The following is a 26,725-nucleotide window of genomic DNA, read 5'->3' as shown; positions in this document are numbered from 1 at the left end:
TGAGAGATAATGTCCAACACATAGCCAACACATAGTCCAACACACAACACATATTTGTCACTATCATCAATGCTCAGTCCACTGGTTCATTGTCATTTAATCCACTTAGAAAATATTTATTTTATTATGATTTAGAAATGATATGCTTAGCCTAGTATATGTATAATAACAATTTCATCAATATAGCTTGAAAATCTGCATTCAAGTAAGGCAAGTAAGGTAATCATAACAAGAGTAATTATCAGAGGGTATCTGTTTTCAAAGCGCTGCTTTGTGCCAGGTCCAAGGCTAGGGAGTTTATATGTGTTATCCTCACTACTCAAGTAGGTATTACCACCTCTCTTATAGATGAGAATATAGGGGTCAAGTCATGTGCAAAGTCATACGTTGTATTTAAGTCATCACTTCTAAATGAGAGAGGCACTTCTGGCAAGAAAAGCAAAGGACAGACTAGCAGAGATTAAATCCATGTGGTATATTATTAGAGAAACAGGACATGCCATGAATTGGCCAGGGAAACAAAGAAAGCTGAAATGACAGTCATCTTACCTGGAGACCAGCAGCTTCCCAATTCTATTGTAATGTCATCCAAGGCCACTAGACCACAGTCCCATAAACTTTTGCATAGGCTCATGAAAACCACCTGCAATGAAGAAAAATAAAACTATGAGTTCAGTTAACTGAAAATTGGAAACTCTTACATCCTGGGATGTACATAGCAGAACAGGAGTACAGAAGCAAGCTACAAGCATGTCTTCATTGTCTGTGAAGTACAGATACAGTGGCATGAGTAATGGTTAACCATTTATATATGGCCCAAGAATTACTTATTTTTTTCATCAGAGTCAAGCTCGCAATGATATAGTGTATACACTAATGCTGAAATCAGTTTGCATTCTTTAAAGAACTGAGAGAGGAAAGCACGAGGTTAACTGGGTGACAGAGGAAAACCTGTCAGCTTTTAAATATTTTCCCCCAAATAGTCCACAAAGTGTATACAGGGTTGATGGCAGTCCAGGCATTTTTACAAACATTTGCAGTGCAAACATCACTGATTTTTTGGAAGTGACTTTCTTGCAACATGGTTCTTTCATCTGGTGAATGAAGTCTCAGTGATTTGCCACCTGAAGACTCAAGCTCCATTTCCAAAGTAAAGATCTACATCCCTGAGTGTTATCACTAATAAAAGCCCTAAATGCAGTTATTTTATCAAGTCAAACATTTTGCATGTGAAGGAAAAATAAATCTCTACAACAAATTATTAAGTTCATTGTGCCAAAAAAAGAGAAAAGTCCTGGATTTCTTAAATCAGTTTAAAAGTCTCCTCTTCATATATAGGATGAGCAAAGAGTACTTTTCAAAACATTTTTGCTAGATTTTCACTGCACTGTGCAGTGTACAAAGTTGCTTCACATGTATAACCTAATGTTTAATGAGCACAAAGTCTCTAGTCCATGTTCAGCCCCTCAAATACAAATCTTAATTCAAAAACAAAAAAATACAACAAAAGAGCAACCCAAATTATGGCAATGAGAACATTTGATTTTTTTAGGTTCTTAAACCTAAAAATCCTAAAAAATTTTTTTAGGTTCTTAAGCCTTTTTTAGGTTCAGGATACAATGTCTTCAATTTACCTGTGTTATTAGTAGGATCCCTTTGGTCTTTGATGATCAGAGCCACCAGAATATAGAATTTATTTAAAAAGAAGCTGAAAACATCACATGACAGTTTATCACTATGCAAAATATAAAATGTCTTAGGCCAATATCTTCAGAATAACTAATTATAAGATGTGTAAAAGTTTACTGAACTGGATTTATATTACTATAAATTATAAGAAAAAGACAGTTTAGAGATGTAATAATACATAGCTATGTGTGTGTGTGATAGTAGCTCAGTCATGTCTGACTCTTTGCAATGCCATGAACGGTAGCCTGCCACACTCCTCTGTCCATGAAATTCTCCAGGCAAGAATACTGGAGTTGGTTGTTATTCCTTTCTCCTGGAGATCTTCCTGACCCAGGGATAGAAACTGGTCTCCTGTGTTGCAGGCAGACTTTTTACCATCTAAGCCACCAGGGAAGCCCTAATATATAACCGTATGTATCAATATTTACAAAGAACGAACTAAAAGGGGTGTTTCAGTTTTTTTTCATTTAACTTTTGTTAATTTTCTTATTCTTATAGATTCTAGAGATGATCTGACTATGTAAAATATATTATTTGCAGGATTTATACATAGGAGCTTAGTCTCCATTTATAAAGCAGAGGTCTATGTCATCAGCCCTGAGTGCAATTCCATTTTTATCAGCAATTTTTTTTGTTCTATGGGAAGGAATAGTAATCTGCCTTGTAATTTACTGAATTAATTGTGCTTCAGAGAAAAATCTTGGCTTTCTTTTCCTTTGGCAGCTTTAAAGTCTATTTTTAACATGAATAGTGAAAAAGCACTTTTTCAAAAAGATTCTGTGGTACTGAAATGATTCACCATGTAAATTATTACCTAAATAAGACTCAAACATATGGCATGTAAACATATCCTAAAGAGGAGAAATGTTATCATGCTTTCACATGTTTACTACACCATTATTTTATAATGACCATAAAACCAAGGAAGCAAGCAAACAACCCAAGATTTCAAAAACAGAAGAAATACACAAATCATGGTGCTGCAATCTAAAAAACAGGCCATTATTAACTTGATAATTTGAAAATAGTATTTAGTAGTAGAGAATATATTCCTCTCATAATGTTAAGTGATGAAAGCCGCTGATAATAAAATTAAAATAAAATGAGATAAATTACATCTAACTCATCTAAAAATACATAGAAAAAACCTTGAAAATTTACTAAATATATAACACTTTTATTAGGTTTGAGAAATTATGGGTATTGAATAGAATTTCCTTTTAGTTTCTAAACACTCTTCAATTTTGTTATATTTATAATTGAGAAAAAAGAAGGAATCAAGATATCTATAATTAAGTTGTGAAATAATGGGCTACTCTTTTTCAGATTGGCATTGTTTATTATAGTAGCTATAAGGACACGTGGCTATTGAAATTAAGTAAAATTAAACATTTTCTTTCCTTAGGTGTCCTAACCACATTTCAAGTACCCGATAGCCACATATAACCAGTGATCAAGTGAGTTGGTCATAGCAGATTTGTAACATTTTCTCATTGCAGAAAATTCCACCGGATAGAGCTTCGTTTTGGACATTCCAAACAAATTTGTGAACTGTCGTAGTGGGTTAAGTGAAACATTAAAGATATTCTGGACAACAGCAGGCCACTAGGTTATCACTGTCTTAGAACTCTTTCCACACTTAGAGTACTGGCCAGACCACTTGTTGTTTCGTCTGTTGTCTGACGAAAGATTCAGTCTGCTACGTACTATATTCAAACTATGGCCTCAAAGAGCAGATGTTAGGCAGCTGTCTATCAGCATTCCAACACACAAAAGAAACCTGACAAGATCACTTGTTTGCTCTAACACGTTGGATTTCCACCCTGCTATTAATAGCGAGGATAATGTCAGTTCCTATTCTTGTGCTGCCGTCTTTCATTTTGAGGGCTACTTGAGGTGGAGAGGTTATTTTAGGGGAGTTGATGACTGGCTAAGCTTATGACTGGGCCTGGCTGCAATAGACAAAGAGAAAGTCAAACATTTTGGTCTGTTCTTAAGAACTCTGTCCTGGGTCCTGTTAAGAATGTGACAAGAAAAAAATTCACCATAGTCTAAATTCTTAAGGGGACTGACCTCTTGTTTAACTACAGATCTTTTTAAAAACAAAACAAAACGTGTTTATTTCATTTTAGGCAGTATTTCAAAGCAGACAATACCTCTAAAGACTGGGAAAAAGATCTTGGGCAACTCAAATGTATACTAGTATCTATTTGAAAGAGAAGAGGGACAAAGTAAACTGCTGTCCCTTAGACAGATCTTGATTTTATGCAAACCTCTTAAAAGTTAGGAGCAAATTAGATTTGTGTAAATCAGTTTGTTTTAGTGTACTAAAGGTTCTACTCCTGTGGGGACTAGTGATACATTAAAATTTTTGTTTTGATAGAGAATATTAATTGCTGAAAAAACTTAGCTAGACTAATTTTGGAAGGCAAATAGGCAGTGAATGGAGAGCTATAAACACACATTTGCAAACAAATCATTTTAAATATAGTCAAGTAAGGTTAAAAAACATGATTTAACTTACTTTTTATCATGCTAAAAATAGACATTATACATGCTCATTTATCTACAGTAAGGTGTTCCAATCTTAGCAACTCCTGATGTTTTGGGTCAGATAATTTTTTGTTGTGAGGGATGCCCTGTGCATTGCAGGATGTTAAGCGTTCCTGGTCTCTACTCACTAGATACCAATATCACTCCCCAGATCATAACAATAAAAAAATATCTCCAGACATTTCCCCTTGGGGAAATGTCATGTCCAGACATGCCCCTTGGGGAATGGGGGGGCCAGGGAAAAATTTTGTCTGGCTGAGAACTACTGGTTAAGGGTAGCAGAAAACTGTGTGGATTATCAAACCCCATTTGCTAAATTCCTGTTATGTGTAGTCCCTATGTGAGGCACTTTCAGATTTGTTACCTCCTTTTGGATTCTCAGTTTCAACCTGTTCATTCTCCCCAGTCAGTTGTTTATATTTTAAAAGCGGACTAGATTGAATTAGTCTGCTCTTCCTCACACCATCAGGTGGTAGTTCTAATGAGCATGAAATATCCTTAAGCCCTGGAAACAAAAGGCAAAGGAACAAAACAGCAAGGGAGATGAACTAACTCTCCAGCTGAATAATCATCACCAAGTCAATCAGGGCTTCACTGTTTCAATTTCCTGTTTCAAAAAAATTCAAATTGTCAAAGGGGAATAGAATCTCTTCTTTGTTTTCACTCCTCTCTCTTTCAAAAAAGAAAGATCTACTCCCTCAAAATAATATAATGACAGGGAACAGATCTGAAGGGTTAGGGTAACTGAGCAAACTTTCCTCATAGTATACAAATTATAATTCTCTCTTAAAGTTATCTTTTTTTTTTTTTCCTCAAGGAGTGGGAACAGTGGAGTGGAGGGAGAGTATGTACAGACATCCAGCTACAAGGCTGCCTTAGTCAGATGGTCTAGACTGCTGCTAAACCAGTATAAGTCCAGAGAAGTTCCTGGTTAAAGCATGAGGGAGAGAAAAAAGTAGAGAAACAGATAAGTCAGGAACTTATTTTCTCAAACCAAATCAAGCTGGATTTTTAAAAAAATAATTAGGATTACTAATTTTAACTTTTTTAAGTGTCATAGTTTAAGTGGTACCCAACACAATAAATAGGATTTTGCTGAGGGAGGGAAGAAATGAAGCTTTGCAGGGAACTGTGGAATATATAACCACAAACTTTTGTTGTGTAATTAAAAAAAATATGGTTAGTATTAAACAGTACAACATTAGCTGAATTGACTGGTTTTTCACTGTCTTTTAAAGTACTGGGTTGGCCAAAAAGTTTGTTTGGGATTTTCCATTGGAAAATGCTCAGTGAACTTGTTGGCCAACCCAATAGTTTCACGGCCTTCTGGAGACACATGGTTGGCCAGATTGCTGGATTAATCCACCACCTACTTTACCAATTGAAGAGCCCAAATTGGACCTATAATTAGAATGTAAATGATAGTTTCCAGAAATGGCCCCCTATCTTCACATAGAAGCATTTCAATCCTACGCCAACAATACCATAAAATACTCAAGTTCACAAAACAAACTCAGGTTGTTATAAGTGGTAGACCTCAATAATTTACCAGAGGGTTTGATTCTGGGATAAATTTAACTTCTCTTCTGATGAAGTTTGAAGTCTTTTGGGATCACTTGCACAGATAAATGTGGAAATGGTGACTACAGAGTTGGTAGAAGTCACTAAATTACTATAATCCAGTCAGTGAAGTTCCAGAGCCCTTCATTAAGATGGTATTGACACAACTGCAGGATATACTATACTGTATAATGCAGCTGCATTCATTTAACAATTTGACAATAAATTGTAAGAGAATTAAAACAATAAAAAATAACAAAGCAAAACAAAAATTCTGACATTAGACACTTGGCTAAAAGGATGGAATTTTCACAGATCCCTAAGGACAGACTGAGTGGAGCTTTATCTAGAAAAATGAGTGTAAGACTTTAATATTTTTAGAATCCCAGCCATGTTTGGGGAAATAGTTGCTGAACTGTAATAGCATGCCTCCTGCCGATACTATATTTGGTCTTCAGATCCCACAAAAGGCAGAATGACCATGTGTTTTTAAATAAGTCTTTAGCTGACCAACCCTTTTTCTTAAAAGATCCATCTGGTTTTGGTTTTTTCTTTTTTAAAAGACCCATCTGATTTAATTCTGCTCTTGGCTTTCACAAGCAACAAAGGTTGAGCAGCTTCCAGCTTTACCCAGCATGAGTCCTTCTGCTCAGAGAAGTCTTCCGTTCTAGGGTAGAGGGCGCCCTGTGGTAGATTTGCAGACCTGCAGCCAAAGATTTTCATGGCTGTTTGGGTGGTAAACACCCACATAACTCAGTTCACTGATTTTAGAAATCAACATTATTTTCAAATCATTTGGTTACAGAAAAGGGAACGGAGACTTCAGAAGAGACCTCAGAATCAGATATTTTTTAGAATGAGGAAAAGAGAGACCCTATGATATGAGCTCAAGGTCATACAATAGCCAGCTGTAGACCTAAGCATGAAATATCATACTCTGAATGTCTGATAGAGCATATTTCATTATACCAATCAGCTCATTTTCTCCTTTTCATTTTAGGTATTTTAAAATATGATTATGAAAGGCTTGAAACTCCCCCATTAACAGCATAATTAATAGCAGTGGACAAGTATGTCTCTGACCAGCATTTAGAACTAGCTTCCAGTCATTTTGCCTTATGTATGTTATAAACAGTTTTTGGTCATCTGGTGCCAGAACCTGAATCTTACATCAGTTGGGACTAAATTTCATGGCTGATGATTGCTGAAACCTCTCCTCTCCACAGGAGATGCTCCCTCACCTCAGTGATATCCTTCTCTCTCTTAGCTGATGACCTTATATTTGCTCCACGTGGAAAATTTACTCCACACAGAAAAAAATGAGGAAAAAATGCCCTCAACTCCCCACATCTACACCTTCAATCTTATCTTCATTTGCACTCATTTTCACTTCCTTTCCTTTGTTTTGGAAGCAAGGTCTGTCTGACTCCAAAGTTCATGTTCCTCTTTTTCTGGGACATAGATCCTGTACAATCCTAACAACTAGTATTGGGGGTCTAAATGGAAAATAAGCATGAAAAGCCTCTGAAAAAATGAACATCAGACAAAAGCAAGATGGTATCTAATTCCACACTGAAGTAATGAGGACATAATTACATATAATATTCCTATAAACCTTTCATCATCAGTAAAGGAAATAGGTGTGAATGCCTTCCTCAACATACAATGTGGTTTATCTCCGGTCAACCTTCCTTAGGGAGGACCTGTAGTTAAACACTTCCCTGACCAACATAATGTAAGGACCAATTTATTTATTATGGATGGAGATCAAAATACAGACCTATTGTGACTACTTGGATGGAGATATAAAATGTCAGTCTTTCCAGAAGACTCAGAGAATGCAATCAGCTGCAAAATAGGTGGAATCTATGTTTTTGTCTTGACTCTCAAGGGCTCACCCCTGCTCTGTATGAATTTTTCTGGGTCAGGAGAAGACAGTGACTTTAACTAATACCCAAATAATCCAAATAATGACTTCACTCTGCTTGTGTATGAACCATAGAGACAGTTGTGGGTCTAATTTTCATTGATTCCCAGGGCAAAGTGGAGATTCTTGATGCAGAGCTGTGACTAAAATCTCATATAATGTTAAGCCCCTTTTAGCTGTGTCATGAATTATTTAACCAACATCTACAATTACGCTGATTTCACAAGCTAGCAAGGGAATGCCCCAAACCCTTCAAGCTAGGCTTCAACAGTATGTGAACAGAGAACTTCCAGATATACAAGCTAAATTTAGAAAAGACAGAAGAACCAGATATCAAATTGCCAAAATCCATTTGATTACAGAAAAAGCAAGAGAATTTCAGAAAAGTATCTCCTTTTGCTTCATTGACTACACCAAAGCCTTTGACTGTGTGGATCACAGCAAACTGTGGAAAATTCTTAAAGAGATGGGAATACCAGGCCACCTTACCTGCCTCCTGAAAAACCTGTATGCAGGTCAAGCAGCAACAATTAGGACCAGACAAGGAACAATGGACTGGCTCCAAATTGGGAAAGGAGTACGTCAAGGTTGTATAATGTCACATTGCTTATTTAACTTATATGCAGAGTACATCAAGCAAAATGCAAGGCTGGATGAATCACAAGCTGGAATCAAGATTGCTGGGAGAAACAGCAACAACCTCAGATATGCAGATGACATTTCTACCCTAATGGCAGAAAGCAAAGAGGAACTAAAGAGCCTCTTGATGAAGGTGAAAGAGGAGAGTGAAAAATCTGGCTTAAAATTCAACATTCAAAAAACTAAGATCATGGCATCTGGTCCAATCACTTCATGGCAAATAGATGGGGACAAAATTGAAACAGTGGCAGATTTTCTTTTCCTGGACTCTAAAATCATTGCAGAGACTTCAGCTATGAAATTAAAACATGCTTGCTCCTTGGAAGAAAAGCTTTGACAAGTCTAGATAGCATATTAAAAAGCAGAGACATAATTTGCTAACAAAGGTCCATCTTGTCAAAGCTATGGTTTTTCCAGTAGTCATGTATGGATGTGAGAGGTGGACCATAAAGAAGGCTGTGCTGTGCTGTGCTGTGCTTAGTTGCTCAGTCAAGTCTGACTCTTTGTGACCCCATGGACTGCAGCCCCCCAGGATCCTCTGTCCATGGGAATTCTCCAGGCAAGAATACTGGAGTGAGTTGCCATACCCTCCTCCAGGGGATCTTCCCAACCCAGGGATCAAACCCAGGTCTCCCACATTGCAGGCAGATTCTTTACCAGCTGAGCCACCAGAGAAGCCCAAGAATACCAGAGTGGGTAGCCTATTCCTTCTCCAGTGGATCTTCCTGACCCAGTAATCAAACTGGGGTCTCCTGCACTGCAGGCAGATTCTTTATCAGCTGAGCTACAGGGAAGCCCAAAGAAGGCTGAGCACCAAAGAAGTGTTTTTGAACTTCGATGCTGGAGAAGACTTTTACCTGTGGCGGATTCATTTTGATATTTGGCAAAACTAATACAGTTATGTAAAGTTTAAAAATAAAATAAAATTAAAAAAATAAAAAATAAAAAAAATAAAGTAGAGTTTAGATTAAAAAAAAAAAAAAAAAGTCCCTTGGACAGCAAAGAGATCAAGTCAGTCAATTCTAAAAGAAATCAATCCTGAATATTCATTAGAAGGACTGATGCTGAAACTGAAGCTCCAATAATTTGGCCACCTGATGTGATGAGCCAACTCATTGGAAAAGACTCTGATGCTGGGAAAGATTGAGGGCAGGAAGAGAAGGGAGTGACAGAGGATGAGATGGTTGAATAGCATCACTGACTCAATGGACATGAGTTTGAGCAAACTCCAGAAGATAATGAAGGACAGGGAATCCTGGTATACTGCAGTCCATGGGATCACAAGGAATTAGACATGATTCAGTGACTGCACAACAACAGATAGATGGGCTTCCCTGGTAGCTCAGTTGGTAAAGAATCCACCTGCAATGCAGGAGACCTAAGTTTGATCACTGGGCTGGGAAGATCCTTTGGAGAAGGAAATGGCAACCCACTCCAGTACTCTTGCCTGGAAATCCCATGGAGAGAGGAATCTGGAGGGCTACAGTCCAGGGAGTTGCAAGCAAAACAGCTGGACATGACTGAGCAACTAAACCACCACCACCATACACTACATAGCAGTTTCCGGTTTCTCAATATTACTAACAGTGCTTGATAAATGTGGTAGGTAAATTTTTGTACATAACTATGATCATTTCCTTATGATAAATTCCTAGAAGTAGAATTGTTATGTCCAAAAATTTGCATAATTGGGTCTTTCTTTTTGGTACATATAATTTAATTGTCATCTAGTAATATTATATTGAGCTTCCCAGGTGGCTCAGTGGTAAAGAATTCACCTACCAGTGCAGGAGTTTGATTCCTGGGTCAGAAGATCCCCTAGAGGAGGAAATGGCAACCCATTCCAGTATTCTTGCCTGGAAAATCCCATGGACACAAGAGCCTGGTGGGCTACTGTCCATGAGGTCACAAAGAGTGGGACATGTCTTAGTGACTCAACAATATTACATCAATTTACCATCACACTAGAGCCTATGAGAATTTTTATTCCCTTGAATTGTCACCTCTCTATGGCAATACTTTATATATCATATACTTAAATATGTGGGATCCCCTGGTGGCTCAGATGGTAAAGAATCTGTCTGCAATGTGGGAGACATGGGTTCAATCCCTGAGTTACGTAGCTAAATACGTAAATATTTAATAAATGTCTATAACTCATATATTATATACATATATTTTGGGGCCTAAATGAAAGATCAATTTTTTAATTGATAAATTGAACAGTATGAATATGAATGCAGCTATTAATACAAATATACTTCTTCAAAGTATTATATTTTAAAAATATCTTCATCCATTTGATGGACAAATGTACTGTTCTGCTATTTTTCAGATTTCTTTGGTTATAAATGAAGTTGGACATGTTTGCATATTTATTTTCCAGTAATAGCCCTTTTCTTCTTATTTGCCTGTATATATTCATTGCCCACTATCCTATTGCTTAGTTCATCTTTTGCTTATTGATGTATTAGAGTAAATTTAAATCTTAGCCATATTAGGAGTTGTCATATATGTTGCAAACTTTTTTTTCTGGCTTGATATTTGCCTTTCAGACATGTTTATTAGGCAATCCTTACTTGGAGAAAGAAATTAAGGGAGAACTAAATGTCTTGGCTTGGAGACTGAGATGAACTAGGCAGGCCACAAACAGTAATGATGCATCCTTGAGCATTGCATACATTCCCATGTAAGTTGATGTTGAACAGAAAATAGGACTTCATGACCCTTCAGGGTGTGGTGGCAGATGCCATTAGGAAGAGGCTTGTAGACTGCCTGGAGAGAGACTTCCACTGGAGGTATGCACTGCAAAGAGAGACCACAAATTTCCCAGAGAAAGCCATACAAGAGGGGGAAAAAAGATGGAAATATCTGTGCAAAAGGAAATAAGGTGTTCTTCCATGCAGGAAAGCAGAGAGTCTTCACTAATGTGTGAATTAACAATTTCCAAGTAGTGAATTGAGCTTATACCTAGAGCATACAGCAAATACCTAAATGATCTACGAGTTTAGAAAATCAGAGGATCTCCAGAGAATCTCAGTGTAAGCATTAAAATCAATATTGTCTCATCCAAAATACTTGCAAAAATGTAAACTGGTTGTCTGAGGAGGTCTTACAAATAGCTGTGAATAGAAGAGAAGCAAAAGGCAAAAGAGGAAAGGAGCGATATACCCATTTGAATGCAGAGTTCCAAAGAATAGCAAGGAGAGATAAGAAAGCCTTTCTCAGTGACCAGTGCAAAGAAATAGAGGAAAACAATAGAAAAGCAAAGTCTAGAGATATCTTCAAGAAAATTAGAGATACCAAGGGAACATTTCATGCAAAGATGGGCTCAATAAAGGACAGAAATGGTATAGACCTAACAGAAGCAGAAGATATTAAGAAGAGGTGGAGATAATACACAGAAGAACTATACAAAAAAGATCTTCATGACCCAGATAATCATGATGATGTGATCACCAACCGAGAGCCACACATCCTGGAATGCAAGGCCAAGTGGGCTTTAAGAAGCATCATTATGAACAAAGTTACTGGAGATGATGGAATTCCAGTTAAGCTATTTCAAATCCTAAAAGATGATGCTGTGAAAGTGTTGTACTCAATAAGCCAGCAAATTTGGAAAACTTAGCATTGGCCACAGGACTGGAAAAGGTCGATTCTCCAAGCTAAGCTTCAGCAATACGTGAACCATGAACTTCCAGATGCTCAAGCTGGATTTAGAAAAGGCAAAGGAACCAGAGATCAAATTGCCAACATCCGTTGGATCATCAAAAAAGCAAGAGTTCCAGAAAATCATCTGCTTTATTGACTATGCCAAAGCCTTTGACTGTGTGGACCACAACAAATTGTGGAAAATTCTTAAAGAGATGGGAATACCAGACCACCTGACCTGCCTCTTGAGAAATCTGTATGCAGGTCAGGAAGCAACAGTTAGAACTGGACATGGAACAACAGACTGGTTCCAAATAGGAAAAGGAGTACGTCAAGGCTATATATCATCACCCTGCTTATTTAACTTATATGCAGAGTACATCATGAGAAACGCTGGGCTGGATGAAGCACAAGCCGGAATCAAGATTTCCCAGAGAAATATCAATAACCTCAGATATGCAGATGACACCACCCTTATGGCAGAAAGTGAAGAAGAACTAAAGAGCCTCTTGATGAAAGTGAAAGAGGAGTGAAAAAGTTGCCTTAAAACTCAACATTCAGAAAAAACTAAGATCATAGCATCCAGTTCCATCACTTCATGGCAAATAGATGGGGAAACAATGAAATCCATGACAGAGTTTATTTTGGGGGGCTCCAAAATCACTGCAGATGGTGACTGCAGCCATGAATTTAAAAGATGCTTTCTCCTTGGAAGGAAAGTTATGACCAACCTAGACAGCATATTAAAAAGCAAAGACATTACTTTGCCAACAAAGGTCTGTCTAGTCAAAGCTGTGGTTTTTCCAGTAGTCATGTATGGATGTGAGAGTTAGACTATAAAGAAAACTGAGCGCTGAAGAATTTTGAACTGTGGTGTTGGAGAAGACTCTTGAGAGTCCCTTGGACTGCAAGGAGAGCCAACCAGTCCATCCTAAAGGAAATCAGTCCTGAATATTCATTGGAAGGACTGATGCTGAAGCAGAAACTCCAATACTTCGGCTACTTGATGCAAAAAGCTGACTCATTGCAAAAGACCCTGATTCTGGGAAAGGCAGGAGGAGAAGGGGATGATAGAGGATGATGACTGGATGGCATCACCGACTCAATGGACATGAGTTTGAGCAAATTCCAGGAGTTGGCGATGGACAGGGAGGCCTGGCGTGCTGCAGTCCATGGGGTCGCAGAAAGTTGGACACGACTGAGCAACTGAACTAAACTGACTGAAAATACTTGAGAAAAGATTCCCTAAAAATCCACCCATTATGAAATACCAGATTAGGAATTTGGAAGTGTGGAGGGTGGTAGTGTTCGTAGGCTCATAAACAACCTTTGGAATAAATATTTGCCTAAATTAGGAGAAGGCAATGGCACCCCACTCCAGTCCTCTTGCCTGGAAAATCCCATGGACGGAGGAGCCTGGTAGGCTGCAGTCCATGGGGTCGCTAAGGGTCGGACACAACTGAGCGACTTCACTTTCACTTTTCACTTTCCTGCATTGGAGAAGAAAATGGCAACCCACTCCAGTGTTCTTGCCTGGAGGATCCCAGGGACGGCAGAGCCTGGTGGGCTGCCGTCTATGGGGTCGCACAGAGTCGGACACGACTGAAGTGACTTATCAGTAGCAGTAAATTAAGCTTATTTATAAGACTATGGGGAAAGAATATCTCAGATATTTCCATGTTGCTGCAAGGATGAACGTGGTAATCCAGCAATATTCCATGAAATTGATTCCTTGGGAAAGTCATGTAAGAATACCCTGGCGAGAACATCACCCTCATGTAAACTGTGTTAGCAACTACCAGCTGTGCTAGTCAGTCTTTCCAGTCATTCCCCTATAAACTGATGTGAAACACAGAAGCCCAGCAACGAATATCTGAAAGAGAAGGAAAACCAGAGTAGATCAACTCTGCCTTACTCATATTTAAAGTCATTAATAATTCCTGTACTGACAACTGACACTGAGTTTTGCTTGGAAAAACTCAACAGTAGGCTCCTTTCCTGTACTTAGCTCCTCTATCCAATTTCACATTGAAACTTATTCCACTTGACGGTATAATTTTCCTGGCTCTGTATATGGAACTACCTTAATCTGTTCTAAAATGTGTTGATTATCTTGTCAGAAATTAACGATCCTGCAATTTCTACTTTGGACTCAGCTGTCCTGCTTTAATTATGCTGGAACATTAATATCCTGGAGCAGCCATTTCCCAGAGTTCCCAGACATCATGAAATATGATAGGAAATTTATCTTTTCTCATATATCTTGTCTACACATTGGCTTTCTGGTTCCTTAGTCCCTTTATAGCAGGGTGTCTTGTTATTAAATAGGCACCTAAATCTCTCCAGAAATTTACTAGACCTGCTCTTCTATCTGAGTGAACTGCTAAGTGTCATCTTTAAAAATTTCAGAACCTTAGATATTTTATATCTAGTGGCATTTCCATTATTAAAAGGCAAAGTGAAAAGGAAGATTTTAAAAGCAGAAATCCAAATCACAGACTTAAATTTCATTGATGTTTTACTAAAACAAAAAGATTATTGTGAGAGGAAATAAACAGAGAAAGCTATGCACAGGGATGGTGCCGCACGATATTAAAAAACATTTTTTGACACTAAAATGCTTAAAAATATCTTAATGAAGGTAGAAGAGACTTAGCAGACATCAGGACACATGTTTTCATTTCATAGAGAGGTGACATGACATTCTGATTTGCCAAGTGTGCGCATGCGTGCTCAGTTGCTCAGTCACGTCCAACTGTTTTGTGACCCCCAAGGTCCAGAGTCAGCCAGTCTCCTCTGTCCAGGGATTTCTCAGGCAAGAATACTGTAGTGGGTTGCCATTTTCTCCCCTAGGGGATCTTCCCAACCCAGGGATGGAAACCACCTCTCCTGCACATCTCCAGCATTGGCAGATTCCTTACCATCTGAGCCACCTGGGAAGCCTCCTGATTTATCATTACTTGAAGCCAAGTCTTCTATTCCTGACTGGGATCTTTTTTGTATAATCTCAATCTAACAAAACACAAATTAATGACTTGTAAGGATTCAGAGAGGAAGGGACTCTTGAGATGGACTCTGAGAGAAAGGTGATTTTCTCAGGTTGGTTCCTGCAGAGTGATCAATGAAAAATATTTGCTGTTGATAAATCAAAATTCTCCAAGCTAGGCTTCACCAGTACGTGAACTGCAAACTTCCAGATGTTTAAGCTGGATTTAGAAAAGGCAGAAGAATCAGAAATCAAATTGCCAACATCCATTAGATTATAGAAAAAACAAGAGAATTCCAGAAAAACATGTACTTCTGCTTCATTGACTATGCTAAAGCACACTGTGTGGATCACAACAAACTGGAAAATTCTTAGAGAGATGGGAATATCAGACCACCTTACCTGCCTCCTGAGAAATCTGTATGCAGGTCAAGAAGCAATAGCTAGAACCCGACATGGAACAACAGACTGATTCCAAATTGGGAAAGGAGTACATCAAGGCTGTATATTGGTCACCTTGCTTATTTAACTTGTATGCAGAGTACATCATGTGACATGCTGGGCTGGATGAAGCACAAGCTGGAATCAAGATTGCTAGGGGAAATATCAATAATCTCAGATATGCAGATGACACCACACTTATGGTAGACAGTGAAGAGGAATTAAAAAGCCTATTGATGAAAGTGAAGGAGGAGAGTGAAAAAGTGAGCTTAAAACTTAACATTCAAAAAATGAAGATCATGGCATCCAGTTCCATCACTTCATGGTAAATAGATGGGGAACCAATGGAAACAGTGGCAGAATTTATTTTCTTGGGCTCCAAAATCACTGCAGATGGTGACTGCAGCCATGAAAGTAAAAGATGCTTGCTCCTTGGCAAAAAGTTATGACCAACCTAGACAGCATATTAAAAAGCAGGGACATTACTTTGCCAACAAAGATCCATCTAGTCAAAGCTATGGTTTTTCCAGTAGTCATGCATGGATGTGAGAGTTGGACCATAAATAAAGCTGAGCACTGAAGAATTGGTGCTTTTGAACTGTGGTGTTTGAGGAGGCTCTTGAGAGTCCCTTGGACTGCAAGGAGATCAAACCAGTCTATCCTAAAGGAAATCAGTCCTGAATATTCATTGGGAGGACTGATGCTGAAGCTCCAATATTTTGGTCACCTGATGCGAAGAACTGACTCATTGGAAAAGACCCTGACGCTGGGAAAGATTGAAGGCAGAAGGGGATGACAGAGGATGAGATGGTTGATGGCATCTCTGACTTGACGGACATGAGTCTGAGCAAGCTCAAGGAGTCGGAGATGGACAGGGAGGCCTGGCATGCTGCAGTCCATGGGGTCACAAAGAATTGGACATGACTGAGCAACTGAACTGAAATCCTTTGAGGAAGCAGTGGAGGAGTAAGGCAAGGATTTGAAGAATGAGAAACTGCACTGGATCCTAGACAGTAACTGAAAACATTTTCCAAAGAGTTTGAAGACTAAAGGAATAGGATAGGGTGACAACTTAAATGGATAAAAAGGTGAAAGGAAGGTTTGCTGTTCATTTGTATGATCAATATTTGCTGGCAGTATGCAAAGGACTAAATAAATTAAAGATTTATGAGAGAGAGAACAATTTATGAAATCAGGGTGGCAGGATGGTGAAATCAAATAAATGACTGGTTGGTTTTGAATGAGAAACCAACTGTTGGAGTCAAAGAGATGCAGGTGAGGATTTGGAGAGAAACAAAATTGAAGGGGCTTGTTCTCAATGCTTTCATTTTTTTGGGAGATGAACCCATGAGGTCACATCCTAAGAATGACACAGAGAAAATCAAGTTGGAGACTTGTGACTGAAATGGATCTGAATATCTGGGATAAGGAATGAGAAAGGAAGTCAGTGAGAGATGATCTGAGTAAAAGACTTTCCCAGCAGCTTGGATCCAGTAGCATGGATGGGACAGTGGAAACTAATCTTATTTTCTCCAGTTGTGCTGAAAAGCTCAGGGCAAAGAAGATGAAAATAGTTGCTGAGGTTCCCAGGGGTTCAGAGGACCAAGGAGGAAGAAGCCAGAGGACCTGTGGATAGGAAGACTATGATGTGGAGGTGAGTGCTCCATGGACCACAGCACAGAATGGAGGCTTGAGAAACATGGAGGCTGTGTTGGGAGACAGGAAAAGGATCAGGAAAATAGAAAGGGCTGGGAAAAACCTCTTATCAGTCTTTGGGAATAGGGAAATGGTGTGATGAAAGTTGTTCCAAAGAAAAGAGTTACAGCTTTTGGTCTTAATAAAAATCATCATAAAAAGCCTCAAACCAGACTCAGCATATATGTGTCTGTGTGTATCCTTATATCTATTCCAGCAGGTTATTCCTGCTTTTAACTGTTCATATTCAAATTCTTTTCAGGACCCATGGCACTGGGCTATAAGAGATTACAATTTATATGATTCAAAAGCAGAAACAGTTAATCTTCCTTCTTCCTGTGATTGATTTACATTGTTCTTCCTTGCCATCTACACATTTTCCTTGAAAGCTCAGTACCCTTTGAGTACCCACTCTGTTCTAGAAATTGTGTTACATTAGAAATCAAAAATAATAAATAAGATATAGGTCTCTGTTCTCCAGAAGCTTACAGTCTGAGGTAAGCTAATGAAGATAGGTAGGTAAGGAGATAATTTCAGTACAATGCATGATGCTAGGATAGTTCAGTTCAGTTCAGTTGCTCAGTCATGTCCGACTCTTTGTGACCCCATGAACTGCAGCACGCCAGGCCTCCCTGTCCATCTCCAACTTCCAGAGTTTACTCAAACTCATGTCCATTGAGTCGGTGACACCATTCAACCATTTCATCCTCTGTCATCCCCTTCTCCTCCTGCCTTCAATCTTTCCCAGCATCAGGGTCTTTTCCAATGAGTCAGCTCTTCACATCAGGTGGCCAAAGTATTGGAGTTTCAGCTTAAGCGTCAGTCCTTCCTATGAATATTCAGGACTGATTTCCTTTAGGATGGACTGGTTGGATCTCCCTTGCAGTCCAAGGGACTCTCAAGAGTCTTCTCCAACACCACAGTTCAAAAGCTAGGATAGTAGTATTTCATTAAAAGGGGCTACACAAGGGGTCTATGTCACATATTCTGAGAAAACTGCCACCTTACAAAAGGTTAAACAGGGTTCTTTAATGTAGAACTTACCAGAGTTTCTAACATGTTATTGTGCAGGGCAAACCTTCCTATGTGCATGTGGAAGAGTAGAGATCTAGCATGCAAAATTTCTCCAACTCATTTGACCACATAACCTGTTTTCAATAGAACAATTCAAGGGATTTGTATTCCATGGGACATACTCTGATAAGTGCTGACATATGGAAGCACTTTGAGACCCCAAAGTGACCCTCTGTGACACCATGGACTATACAGTCCATGGAATCCTTCAGGCCAGAATACTGGAGTGGATAGCCTTTTCTTTCTTCAGGGCATCTTCCCAACCCAGGTATCAAGCCCAGATCTCCTGCATTGCAGGTGGATTCTTTACCAGCTGAGCCACAAGGGAATTCCAACAGTACTGGAGTGGGTACCCTATCCCTTCTCCAGTGGGTCTTCCTGACCCAAGAATTGAACTGGAGTCTCCTGCATTGCAGGTGGGTTCTTTACCAACTGAGCTATCAGAGAAGCCCGCTGACATAAGGTTCTTGCCTGGTTAAAGTAGGAAGTCAAGAAACACCTGGAGTGACAGGCAAATTTGGCCTTGGAGTACAGAATGAAGCAGGGCAAAGGCTAATACAGTTCTGCCAAGAGAATGTACTGGTCATAGCAAACACCCTCTTCCAACAACACAATAGAAGACTCTACACGTGGACATCACCAGATGGTCAACACTGAAATCAAATTGATTATATTCTTTGCAGCCAAAGATGAAGAAGCTCTATACAGTCAGCAAAAACAAGACCAGGAGCTGACTGTGGCTCAGATCATGAACTCCTTATTGCCAAATTCAGACTGAAATTGAAGAAAGTGGAGAAAACTACTAGACCATTCAGATATAACCTAAATTAAATCCCTTATGACTATACAGTGGAAGTGAGAAATAGATTTAAAGGACTAGATCTGATAGACAAAGTGCCTGATGAACTATAGATGGAGGCTCATGACATTGTACAGGAGACAGGAATCAAGACCATCCCCAAGAAAAAGAAATGCAAAAAAGCAAAATGGCTGTCTGAGGAGGCCTTACAAATAGCTGTGAAAAGATGGGACGTGAAAAGCAAAGGAGAAAAGGAAAGATATACCCATTTGAACACAGAGTTCCAAAGAATAGCAAGGAGAGATAAGAAAGCCTTCCTCAGTGATCAGTGCAAAGAAATAGAGGAAAACAATAAAATGGGAAAGACTAGCGATCTCTTCAAGAAAATTAGAGATACCAAGGGAACATTTCATGCAAAGATGGGCTCAATAAAGGACAAGAAAAGGTATGAACCTAACAGAAGCAGAAGATATTAAGAAGAGGTGGCAAGAATACACAGAAGAACTGTACAAAAAAGATCTTCATGACCCAGATAATCATGATGGTGTGATCACTCACCGAGAGCCAGACATCCTGGAATGTGAAGTCCAGTGGGCCTTAGGAACCATCACTATGAACAAAGTTAGTGGAGGTGATGGAATTCCAGTTGAGCTATTTAAAATCCTGAAAGATGATGCTGTGAATGTGCTGCACTCAATATGCCAGCAAATATGGAAATTCAGCAGTGGCCACAGGACTGGAAAAGGTCAGTTTTCATTCCAATCCCAAAGAAAGGCAATGCCAAAGAACGCTCAAACTACCACACAATTGCACTCATCTCACGTGGTAGTAAAGTAATGCTTACAATTTGCCAAGCCAGACTTCAGCAATACGTGAACCATGAACTTCCAGATGTTCAAGCTGGTTTTAGAAAAGGCAGAGGAACCAGAGATCAAATTGCCAACATCCGCTGGATCATGGAAAAAGCAAGAGAGTTCCAGAAAAGCATCTATTTCTGCTTTATTGACTATGCCAAAGCCTTTGACTGTGTTGATCACAATAAACTGTGGAAAATTCTGAAAAAGATGGGAATACCAGACCACCTGACCTGCCTCTTGAGAAACCTGTATGGAGATCAGGAAGCAAAATTAGAACTGGATGTGGAACAACAGACTGGTTGCAAATAGGAAAAGGAGTACGTCAAGGCTGTATATTGTCACCCTGCTTATTTAACTTCTATGCAGAGTACATCATGAGAAATTCTGGGCCAGAGGAAGCACAAGCTAGAATCAAGATTGCCCGGAGAAATATCAATAACCTCAGATATGCAGATGACACCACCCTTATGGCAGAAAGTGAAGAACTAAAGAGCCTCCTGATAAAAGTGAAAGAGGACAGTGAAAAAGTTGGCTTAAAGCTCAACATTCAGAAAACTAAGATCATGGCAGCCGGTCCCATCACTTCACTGCAGATAGATGGGGAAACAGTTGAAACAGTGGCTGACTTTATTTTTCTGGGCTCCAGTGTCACTGCAGATGGTGATTGCAGCCACGAAATTAAAAGACGCTTACTCCTTGGAAGGAAAGTTATGACCAACCTCTACGCCGTCTATGGGGTTGCACAGAGTCGGACACGACTGAAGTGACTTAGCATAGCATAACATAGCATACAGCATATTAAAAAGCAGAGACATTACTTTGCCAACAAAGGTCCGTCTAGTCAAGGGTATGGTTTTTCCAGTGGTCACGTATGGATGTGAGAGTTGGACTGTGAAGAAAGCTGAGTGCCGAAGAATTGATGCTTTTGAACTTTTGGAGAAGATTCTTGAGAGTCCTGTGGACTGCAAGGAGATCTAACCAGTCCATTCTGAAGGAGATCAGTCCTGGGTGTTCATTGGAAGGACTGATGTTGAGGCTGAAACTCCAATACTTTGGCCACCTGATGCAAAGAGCTGACTCATTGGAAAAGACCCTGATGCTGGGAAAGATTGGGGGCAGGAGGAGAAGGGGATGGCAGAGGATGAAATGGTTGGATGGCATCATCAACTTGATGGACATGGGTTTGGGTGGACTCTGGGAGTTGGTGATGGACAGGGAGGCCTGGCGTGCTGCGGCTCATGGGGTCGCAAAGAGTTGGACACAACTGAGCGACTGAACTGAACTGAACTGGTTTTAAAAAATGTATATTTTTTCAAACTGGCTATATGAAGGTTTTCTCTATATTCATAAATGACTCTTGAAGTTTGTTCTTTAATCTTACAACAGAATAAAGATGTAGATATTGAAGGGTTTACCATGCAGATGTTAATGACTACTGAGCTGATCATTAAGCCAGACCCAGATGAAAGAGTATGTCTGGTTATGCTCTCATTTATGGGCCATTTAACATTTTTTTCAAATGAAATATTTAATGAGCATGATACTGAGTTTCTTCCAGTGCCTCTAATTAACAGACTACTTAATGATTTTTGTTAAAAGGAAAATTCGTTTCAAGTCAAATGACATTGAAGGACCTAACATAGGTTCTTTAGTGACTAAGCATAATGTCACCCTAAGGATTTGAATATAAAGGTTAATATTTGTGCTTCATCATTACAGACTTTCTGACAATGACTCTAGTCTCTCCTGACATTTGGCTTTCAGGAAAAGCATTCTGGAGTGAATTGTTCCCTCTCCTCATGACTATCTATGGTGTGTGAAAGTCTCAATGTAAGTCTTGATTACTGCTCTATATTTAGTAATGTGCTGAGGACAATCAGATCAAGAAAACCCATTTCATAGGACTTCTCTGGTGGTCCAGTGGTTAAGAATCTGCCTTGCAATGCAGGGGTCTTGTGTTAGATCCCTGGTCTTAGACTAAGATCCCACATGCTGTACCGTAACTATGCCCAAGTGCCACAACAAAAGTTCCTGCATGACAGAATGAAGATCCCACAAAGGCCCAAAGCAGCCAAATAAATACATTTTAAAAAAAGGAAAAAGAAAACCATTTCATGATTCATGATTTTTCAAATGTTTCTAAAACATTAACAAATATATTAGTTGATGATTATGTAAGCATAGCAGTCTGGTACTATCAAAATGAAGACTTAACTTAGACCTGATTTTTAATTTAAAGAAAAGTTAAGGTACAGAATTAGTCATGTACTAAAGAGGTGATACTTCGGCCACCTCATGTGAAGAGTTGACTCATTGGAAAAGACTCTGATGCTGGGAGGGATTTGGGGCAGGAGGAGAAGGGGACGACAGAGGATGAGATGGCTGGATGGCATCACCGACTCGATGGACGTGAGTTTGAGTGAATTCCAGGAGTTGGTGATGGACAGGGAGGGCTGGTGTACTGCAATTCATGGGATCGCAAAGAGTCAGACATGACTGAGCGACTGAACTGAACTGAACTGAAAGAGATGATGCCTATGAATCCTTATGAGGATCAGGACCTAGAAAAAAAATCCTGTAGTCTCTTTGTTCAAAAGAGACTAAAGAATTCTCTTTTCTCACTCTTGCTCTCTCTCCAGCTACATTTAATCAATGCCAATTACGCGCCAGGTGCTAAGCTGAGGGCTTTACATGCACCATAAGCCTATGAGGTAGGTACTATTAATACACCCATTTTGTATAAGAAGAAAAGCCAGGCTCAGAGAGACTCACATAACTAGCCCCAAGTATAAAGGCATAAAAGCCAAAGAATCCACAGCCAAATCTCAGGCATGATGCCATTCTTCCTTCTACCCCACAGATCTCCTTTGTCTATGTTGAAGCACCTTGAATTTTGACCTTTGGAGCCAAAATTTTGACCTTGGAGCCTTGAATTTTAGCTCCTTGGAGCGAAAGTGATTTCTAAAATAGAACAACTGAGAGTCAATAATAAAGTTTCGGAAATCTTTGGAAGTCTTGAGTTAGGGCTGGTTTCTCCTCACCCAATCCTATACTTTTGACATAAGCCAGAAGAGAGCTAGGGGCATAAAGCATAGTACAAAAGGCACGGCTTCTGGATTGAAAAAGACTTGGAGTTACCTCTCTGCTCTGCCTCTTAGTAATTGTGTGATGTTGAACAAGGTCCTTAATTTCCCTCATCTGTTAAATGGGACTATACAGCCTTCCTTCCTAAGGTGTTGTGGAACCAAATGAAGTAACGCATGTCGAATATTTAGCATAGCTCCTGGCACATGGAAAGCATTCAATGAAAGTTCCTAGTCCTGTTGGCAGCTGTGATATTATACATAATCCATCCATATGGCTATTTGGCTAGAATGATCTCAGGAAAATTCTTACCATTGCTACTATTCCTTAAATAGAAATATTAATATATATTATAGTTTCCATCAAACATTAGACTATGTAGGGGAGCTAGCAGGGACTTGTTAATCAAATCAACCCATTGTCCTTAAAATGGTCTGGGTAAGAGCAAATATTGAAATAAAGGTAAAGAAGCATCCAGAGTGGAAGCTACCTGGGAAGGCACAGATGAGGTAACATGTAGGGAGAAACAAAAGGAAAGAGGGAAAAAAGTCCTGACTTTTTTACTTTTTGCACCTGGCGTGTAATTGGCATTGAATAAATGTAGCTGGAGAGAGAGCAAGAGTGAGAGAGAAAAGAGAATTCTTTAGTCTCTTTTGAACAAAGAGACTACAGGATTTTTTTTCTAGGTCCTGATCCTCATAAGGATTCATAGGCATCATCTCTTTCAGTTCTGTGCAGGCTGCCCTCACTCAGCTCATTTCTAGTCTCACAAGCCAGCTCACTGAGAGGTAAAAATAATGTTCATGAAAGCAGGTTACACTAGGAGCAATGTGAAAGTAAGAGATTATTGTCGTTATTATTTTGACTATGCAGCACAGATACTCAAACATATGTACCAAACATCTCTACCAGTGAAAATTGGGCTAGGTGTATTCAAAAGTCACATAAAAGGCTTTCAGCCAGGGAACAGGTATGAAAAGGCAGCTACTCACTCTCGGTGAGTTGGTCCCTGACCACTGGCACTTGATTGGCTTCAGGAATGGGACAGTGAGGACTTGAAGCAGAGGCAGGGAAGGGTTTTCCTCACAACAGTGACATATGTGCAGTGAACTCTGAGCTTAGGCATCCATTTCTAGTAGGATGTGACCCGGAGTTGGTATAACTTTGACTTCTAGAAGGCCAAGGGCACTTTAAGGAGATACTTCACTTCCTTTACAGGAATGCTGTGAGAATCAAATAAAATAAAAGATGGTGCCCATGCCCCAAGGCACATTTGGGAGCCTCACCTTCTCCAGCTGCAGAAGAACAGGCCTTCCCCAAGACTGGATGGAAATCCTGAGCACCCAGGATTGCCATACCGGTGGCAAAGGGCAGGCTTCTGACAGTCTATAGACCATGGATCAAACCCCAGCTCTGTCACTTATCAGCCTTAGAAAGTCCACTCTCATTATTTTACTTACTCATTTTTCAGTGTCATATTTTTATGGGAAAAGAGATGGACAATGAATAAGTAGACAAACAAATGAGAACATTTCAGATCAGGGTAAATGCTATGCACAAAATAAACTAGGTGATATCTTGTAGAATAATCTGGGGATGGAAAAAGACCAGGTGGTCAGGCAGTTCCTTTCTAAAAGGAGACACCTGACCGGGACAGCAGAACAAGAACCATCTTGACATAGGATAGGTGGGCGAGGGGACTGCAAGCATGATGTCGTCAATGAAGGAAAGGCCTTGGAACTCAGGAGACCGAGAGAAGGCCAGCAGGACCATGGGGACTGTGTGACCATGTGATCATGGGCAGAGCAAAGGAAGGTGAAGTTCGTGAAGGACGCAGGGGCCAGATGGTACAGGGCCTTATGAGCCACAGGAGGGAATGGGGCTTTATTCTAAAGACCATAGGACAGTTTCTGGCAGGAGAGTGGCATGATCCTATTTCCATTTCAAGATGATGATTCTGGTGGCTGCATGAGAGTGTAGAGAGCAAGGTGGAAGCAGAAAAACCAGATAGAAAGATACGGAGCAATTTAGGTAAGAAATGATGGTGGCTTAGACTAGGGTGGTGGTTGGGGACACAGAAGTAAACATATCTGAGATGTATTTTAGAGGCACAACTGTAAAGGATTTTGTCTGGGGTACAGCGACAAGGTAACAGCAAGAATAGGACTATATTAACTTTTGGAAACTTCAGTTTCTTCACTTTTAAATTTATAAAGAGCAGCATGGTGAGTATATTTAGCAAACTATTGTATATTTGAATGTTGCTAAGTGAGTAAATCTTAGAAGTTCTTATACAAGAAAAAATACTCATTAACTATGTGAGGTGATGGATGTTAACTAGATGCACTGGGGTGATCATTTCACAATATATACATATACCAAACCATTACACTGTGCCCCTCAAATGCATGTCAATCATATCTCAATTAAGGGAAAAAACTAAGATTGTAAAGTCATTTAAGTGGTAGAATGGAGATTTGAAAACAGACTCCTCAGTCATTTCTTTTAATTGCTGTGCTATCCTGTCTCCAGAATGATGGAGAAGAGGCCTAGGAGGCCCAGGGAACACTAATCTATTTTGAGGAATGAGCCAGAAAAGGAGTCTCTGCAGAAGGGAAGTTCAAGCCAGTGACTGAATTAACAAAAGTGTAGGCAGAGGAAACTGGGTGTGCAATGGCCCAAGGTGGAAGAGAGCAGTGTGTTCCAGGAACTGATTGCAATGTTATTAGAATGGTGGGAGTAAGAGGCGAGGCCGGGGAGGGGCTGATGTCAGAGCATGCAAGCCTTTTCCCAGAAGAGCAACAGGAAGCCAGAGGGTCATTGAAGGGGAGGCTCCCTCATCACCACTATGCTGCTCAGCAGAGCACAGATCCAAGGAGGCAAAGGTGGATTGTAGGTGGGGCTAGCTCTTAATTTCAATTTTCAGAATCAACTTCTAAAGCCACAGTTCTCATCCAAGGATGGCCTGGCACCTCTGGGGCCACATGGAAACATGTGGAAATAACTTGGGTTGTTGGTGTCATTGCAGATGTCAAAATCCCAATCATGGGAGGTATGGCTGCCTACAGAGGGAGCACTGTCCCTTCCAAATTGCCAAGGGGACCCATATGGGGAAGTCCTGCTATTGGCAAAGCTCAAAGTCTTCACTGGAGGAATAGAAATGTTTTAAGCCATTTCTAGGTACAAGCAAATGTATTGCTGAGAAAACTGAGAGGTGGAGAGGGTAAGTGAGGGGAGGGGAAACAGAGGGGTGAAAATGTAATAGGACACAACCTGAAGTCGATGGGAACAAAAACAGATGATTAGGTGTATCAGAATCGCAAAGGGATCCAAGAGAAAGTTAAAAATAAAAATACAACCAAAAAATTGTAAGGAAGATGGAGAAAACAAAAGGAAATAGTATAAATAAGCTAAATTTCTTATCTTTTATAGAAGGGAGTCAGCAAATACTGCTAAGGTTAATGAATTAAGAAATGAGGCAGAAATAGAATATCTGGAATTATGGAGAAAAACATCAGAAAATCAGGGAAAAAACCTTTAGAAAAAGAAGTAGAATTGGAGTTTGAGTACAGGAGTGGTAAGGGAAACTTTGACTTTTCATTTTATTTCTTCTCTGAAATACCACATGTATGTTTGTTTCTACCTGTATATGTTATGCATTAGTTTCTTACCTTACTCACTGCTGTCTGTATGCATGTCAAATGGTTCTCTCACTCTCTGAGAAACTGGTTCTGTTTAGCAAGGACCTTCCAAAAACTATTCACCACTTT

The 26,725-nt window shown here is 39.6% G+C and overlaps 1 protein-coding gene across 1 annotated transcript in view; it reads right to left on the bottom strand.

The window, feature by feature from the left end:
• Positions 1 to 26,725, bottom strand: part of MAMDC2 (MAM domain containing 2) — a 159,753-nt gene that overhangs the window by 22,195 nt on the left and 110,833 nt on the right. The window contains exon 10 of the mRNA XM_055578287.1: positions 550 to 643. Coding sequence (XP_055434262.1) covers positions 550 to 643 — 94 coding nt within the window. The remainder of the gene's footprint in view (positions 1 to 549; positions 644 to 26,725) is intronic.

This window comes from Bubalus kerabau, chromosome 4, assembly GCF_029407905.1.
Source record: "Bubalus kerabau isolate K-KA32 ecotype Philippines breed swamp buffalo chromosome 4, PCC_UOA_SB_1v2, whole genome shotgun sequence".
In the NCBI taxonomy this organism is placed as follows: domain Eukaryota; kingdom Metazoa; phylum Chordata; class Mammalia; order Artiodactyla; family Bovidae; genus Bubalus; species Bubalus kerabau.
This window is presented reverse-complemented; position numbering and strand designations above follow the sequence as displayed.